We start from the raw sequence: 5,946 nt of genomic DNA, 5'->3' as shown, positions 1-5,946 counted from the left end.
CTGGACACGTCCCAAAGACCAGTCTGCATCCAGTACTGCATCCAGTACTATTTTACAAACAACCAGCACGTCTAAAATGACGAGTTGGGTACACCCAAAACATCAAAAAGTGAAGCGGAGAGGTCCTTAACCTAACGTCAATGTGTGATGAATGAGAGTGTATTGGACAATAATGTCCACGCAAACTCAAATCAACAGTCTATTAAAAGAAATACCACAGAGGAACTTTTTCTCATGTCGTAATCTCACAGATACAAATAGTGTGTAGGTTTTTTGGTTCTGATCGTCTTAAAAGTTACCTGTATGCCAAAAAAAAGTGTGAGCACCCCTGAGCCATTTGGAGATCATAAAGAGTCTAAATAAAAGTAAATTTCCTAACTATATAACTATTAACAAATGAACAAAATGGGTTTAGAAATGCCTGGAAGGATGCTTTTAATTATTCTAAAATCTAAATTTGAGAAAAACTGAGGCTTTTTAAAATTTTTATGGTTAAATCACAAAAGAATGTTTCACAGCAGAAGAGATAAAAACCTTTTAAACGGAAAACTGTACGTTTATCTGTAGTTCTATCCATAAAATGAGCTACATGATTAATTTGAAGATGGTAGAACACCTTACAGATAATCCGGCTGATTTATATCAGTACTATGACTTTTTTTTTAACAAACAAAGCCCTCTGATCTGTGAAGAAGATTGTAAAAAAGTGACATGTATTTTCAGCAGACATCAGATGAAAAGTCCCCATTTCTAAAACATTTCTAAAGCCAGATCATTTCTACCAATCCATCCTTATATCCTTTCATAATATTAGGTCAGAGTGATTAAATTAAGTTGAATAAATGAATTTATATGGAGATAGAATGATTTCATTATGAACATTAACAGTTTAGGAGGTTTGCTCTCTCTGTTTTAAGTCCAGATAGACGAAATAACATTTCAAATGAGTTCATTATGTGGATAAAACTGAAAAATGGATCTGTTTAAATATTCTATTAACTCCTTGGTGTGTTTTAATACATTCTTGCTCATGTGATTTGAAAGTCATTCAATATAGTTATTTCAGATAGTAGAAAAAGTCTCAAATCTACTGCCAGGTGAATGTACTTTATAAGAAACACATGCAACAAATACTACTGAATAACTTTTATTAGTTTTTATCCCATTTGGACTATACATTTTAGTGTCTGGCTAAATCATGTTTTTATAACTTTCTTTCATTGAAAAAACATATTTTTGTTGATTTATTTTTTCTCTTTCCTCGTAAGTAAAGTGATAAGGGGAAAATTTCAAAATAAAATCATTGAGGCATGAAAAAAAATTCACTTTTTTTTGTCCAGAAGTATAAGTGACAGTAAACTCTCGTCATGTATGATATAAGATAATAAATACATGCATCAAGTTTTTTTTTATTTTTTATAAATTCCAATCTGAGTAAATAGAAACCTTAAAACAAAAGGATCCTCTTAGTGTCATGCCATCCCCCATCTTAAAGAGAGTTTGCAGAGCCATTCCTGGAGTCAAAGTAGAGCTGTTTAGATTCTTACGCTACTACCCCCCACCAAATCCTTAAAAGTTTATATCTAAGGGGGGTGGGGGTTGAGGAATGTAAGAATGTAAAACGGTTACTGTGACTTCAGACCTACAGTACCTGAGTTTTAAGTTCTGCTTTAGGTTCTGGTTACACTACAAGTTAAATATATGCTATTTATGCTGTGTAGAGGTACATAATTCAAGTATTGGTAATCAGAATCCCTCCTTGTTGTTTATAACCAGGAACTAAGGCTTTGAATGCAGGTTAAGATCTCGTGTTACGTCATTAAGTTCACATCAAGCTGTAAAGTCCTGAAAACTTTCACATCAGCTGTAATTTATTGCATTTCTGTTTATTTTCTTAATGCAAACGGTTTTCTGATTTTACAGCTTGGCCATGAAGAAAGGCACCCCCCCCTCCACACTTTGGGGATTCGGTGAATCTAACACAAGCAGATGAGCCTGAGTGAAGCCTGCGGAGCTTCACGAGTGTCGACTCATCGCTCCGTAGTGAGGTACCTCGGGTGGGAGCAGGCTGGCCTCAACGTGCCATTAGACAGAGACTGCAGACAGAACAGTTCCTGTCAGTGTTTACAGATACGCCTCCTGCACAATCTCCCCCCCGTTTCTGTTGTGACTCTTTACAGAGCAAGAAAACTGAACTGGAAGGAAAATAGCAGCAGGAATGTTACGCAACACCTCCACCATCTTGATTTCTAAATGGATTGGGAGTATTGATCAATCAGAAATTGGCAAATTGACCTGTTTCACATCCAGATTAATCTGGATTATGCTTCTAACTCAAGCAAAATTAATAATTAGAACTAGAATTCCTCCATTAGTAAAGAAAAACTGTCAAAACTTGCTTGGAATTCAAAACATCAGTGCATTTGTTACAGCCTTAGGAAAATGTGAGATAGAATATGAAAGCACTTCAGACATGTTGGATCTAAATTCACTTACTTGAATGCTGAGGAACGGCCTCGACTTCCTCCAAAGGGCAGGGGGCGCTGGCGGGCCTCACAGGTCGGAACATGTAGCTGTCATCCGGTAGCGAGTGCATCCTGAGCACCGACATGGTTTCGGCGCTCAACAGATTCTCACCTACGCACTGGTCTTTATCGTCCTGCAGGGGGAGACAGACACCACTCATTCTCAGGCTTCACCCCAGCAAATGTGTTCCTCAATGCTTCTCTGTGATCACATGGTTTGACTGGTTTGCATGAAACAGGACATGAATGCAAGACATGCTGGCTACATTTTATATTTCTGGCTATTTAGGGTTAGAAGGATAGTGTTAGGGGATTAGGGTTAGCTGATAAGGGTAAGGGTAAAGTTAAGGGTAAGTGGGTTTGGCCTAGGAGGATGAGCATGTAGAATCAGTGGGATAAGGCTAGGGCATTAGGGTTTGTGCTTTAAGGCTGGGAAGTCAAAGCAAGTGGTTAGGGGGTTAGGTCAAATACTTAGGGCTAGAGGGTTAGTGCTAGTGGGCTAGGATTGGAGATTTAGGACTAGGGGCTTAAGGTTAGAGGGTTAGGGTTAGACTAGGGGGTGTTGGAGTTAGATAATTAGGGAATATGGGATTAGGTTTAGACATTTAGGGCTAGGGGTTAGTGTTAGAGATTCAGGGCTAGAGGGTTATTGAGAGATTTAGGGCTAGAGGGTTATTGAGAGATTTAGGGCTAGAGGGTTTGTGTTAGAGATTTAGGGCTATAGGGTTAGTGTTGGAGATTTAGGGCTAGAGGGTCTATGTTAGAGATTTAGGGCTAATGAGTTGATGTTAAGAGATTTAGGGCTATGGGGGTCTATGTTAGAGATTTAGGGCTAATGAGTTGATGTTAAGAGATTTAAGGCTATGGGGGTCTATGTTAGAGATTTAGGACTATGGGAGTCTATGTTAGAGATTTAGGGCTATGGGGGTCTATGTTAGAAATTTAGGGTTAGGGTTTAGTGTTAGAGATTTAGGGATATTGGGTTAGTGTTAGAGATGCAGGGATAGGGGATTAGGGTTAGAAACTTAGGGATGGAGGTTAGGGTCAGAGATTTAGGGGTAAAGGGTTAATGTTTGAGATTTATGGCGAGGGGGTGAGTGCTAAAGATTTAGGGCTAGGGGGTTAGCGTTAGAGATTTAGGGCAGAGGGCTAGTGAGAGATTTAGGACCAGGGGGAAAACGTAAGAGATTTAGGGCTACGGGGGTCTATGTTAGAGATTTAGGGCTTTGGGAGTCTATGTTAGACATTTAGGGCTAGAGGGTCTATGTTAGAGACTTAGGGCTAGAGGGTCTATGTTAGAGATTTAGGGCTAGGGGTAGTGTTAGAGATTTGAGCACTTTGAATGAAATTAATTTCACTCAAAGTGCTATACAAATAAAGTTTGATTTGATATGATTTGATTTAGGGATACTGGGTTAGCGTTAGAGACTTAGGGTTAGAGGGTCAATGTTAGAGATATAGGGATAGGGGATTAGGGTTAGACACTTAGGGATGGGGGTTAGGGTCAGAGATTTAAGGGTAGGGAATTAGTGGTAGTTAGTTAGTTAGTTAGAAATAGAGAGTTAGTGTGTCAGGGTTAGAGGTTTAGGGACTATGGAGTTAGGGTTAGTTAGAGCTTGAGGGTTAGTGAGTTAGGGTTTAGGGCTAGGGGTTAAAGGGTTGGTAATAGAGATTTAGGGCAGGAGGTTTAGGGAAATTAAATTTAGAATTCCATCGCAAAGGCAAAAGAATTCTCATACATTGGGCCTACCTAGTGGTTGGGCAAAGGGCTTGTGGGTTACGGGTTGGAATAAGAAGTTTAGGGTTAAGTAAACTTTTCTAGGGGGTAATGGTTAGAGGGTTTGAGTTAAACTCATTAGAGTTAGAGTACCATTGAGGACTCGCTGGAACCAGGACTCTGATGGGCATCCTTCTCCCTCTCCATTTCCAGCGCAATTTCCGCATCCATCTCTGCATCTTCTTTCGCCTCCTGCAAAAGAGTAATTTTATTTTAATGCACTTCAAGGTTATCGTCAGGTCTTTTTGGCTTTTTGTAACACCTGATATTAAAAAAGCTAACAAACAAACTGCACATCTGCCAAAAAATGATGCCACACTGTTCGAAGTTCTACACATTCTTCAATCTTGCCTATTGTGATATTAAATTGATTAATTTCATTTATGAATAAGCCACCAGCTACTATATAAATCATATTAATTTATGTACTTGTGAATATATTTTTTGTGTTGCCTTTGGTAAAAAAAAACAACTTTGGACAAAAATTATGTGAATGTTTATCTTAATATGGAAATAATTACAGTAGTATTTACAATATGTATTTATGTGTATATATTAATGTACTTTTCTAAAGATGTTTCCTTACATACATGTGTGTATTTTTTCCCCTAAAAATTACCTTATTACTCTCCTCCAGATGCTTCATTAAAACAGCCACCACCACATTCACCAGAACAAACTGAGCGATGAGCACGAAGGTGACGAAATAAAAGGGAGAGACCCAGGCCAGGTAGGCGAAACAGTTGCGGTCGTCTGGTTGACAATCTCTTAATGTATCCTTTAAAAGCACAAGTACATGTTTAGAAAGGAAGGGGTCCATAAGGAACAGACATTTAATGCACTGGATAATCTCATAATTGCTATTAGAGGTCATTTTTACTCAGTGTGCTTTCGGATTAAACGTCTCCCATTGACGGCAGTGAGTGTGTGTGTGTTTCTTAGTGTGTCCATACTTTCATAATCCCGCTCCAGTTGTCCCCGGTGGACACTCGGAAGAGCGTGAGGAAGGCCATCCCAAAATTCTCAAAGGTTGCGTGACGACTCAGACCTTCACAGGGGTTGCTGTCTGTGCACTCTAGTCCAAACACAGATGCATATCCGCATGTTGATTACTAACAAACCTCCAAACTGTCCCGAATTCATTTCATTTAATGTTTGCTAAGATTTAACTGTCAGGAACAAGCACCTGTAGAATACAGGTGTGTATATGTGTAGGACTAACTTACACGCACGTTACAAGAAGAGGCCCATATCATTACCCCACTACTACCATGCTTGACAGTGTATCTAACACTTGGGCCTGACATGCTGCTTGTGGTGAGCTGCTAAATATCTAAGTCTCATCTTTCTTTAAATACAATTTTAAGAAGTTGTGTGCTTCACATCCTACAGAGCTCACACATACAAATCCAACACTCCTATAAATGACAGTCTGGAAAAAGGAAAAAATAATCCAATTATAGAATAAAAATGTGAAGAATTATCTTTCATCTATAACTTGAATTATAAGTTTTATTTATTCATGTATTCACCTGTTCATTTTGTGTTCACCAAAAATGATTTTTTAAAATGTTATTGTACAATGTAAAACTATATGGTGGACCCTCCCAAACACCACCAAACCAACAAACTCCTGAGGGTTCC

The 5,946-nt window shown here is 38.6% G+C and overlaps 1 protein-coding gene across 2 annotated transcripts in view; it reads right to left on the bottom strand.

Annotated features, from left to right (window-relative positions):
* The window catches only part of cacna1ha (calcium channel, voltage-dependent, T type, alpha 1H subunit a), a 119,523-nt gene that overhangs the window by 3,815 nt on the left and 109,762 nt on the right, over window positions 1–5,946 (bottom strand). For both annotated transcript variants that reach the window (XM_024271513.2, XM_024271514.2), the window contains exons 33-36: window positions 5,256–5,377; window positions 4,922–5,080; window positions 4,396–4,494; window positions 2,497–2,659 (exon numbers count right to left, since the gene is read on the bottom strand). In XM_024271513.2, the coding sequence (XP_024127281.1) occupies window positions 2,497–2,659; window positions 4,396–4,494; window positions 4,922–5,080; window positions 5,256–5,377 (543 nt within the window). The remainder of the gene's footprint in view (window positions 1–2,496; window positions 2,660–4,395; window positions 4,495–4,921; window positions 5,081–5,255; window positions 5,378–5,946) is intronic.

The sequence above is a fragment of the Oryzias melastigma genome, linkage group LG8 (assembly GCF_002922805.2).
Source record: "Oryzias melastigma strain HK-1 linkage group LG8, ASM292280v2, whole genome shotgun sequence".
Classification (NCBI taxonomy): Eukaryota; Metazoa; Chordata; class Actinopteri; order Beloniformes; family Adrianichthyidae; genus Oryzias; species Oryzias melastigma.
Note: the sequence above shows the minus strand (reverse complement) of the source record. Positions and strands in the feature narration are given on the sequence as shown.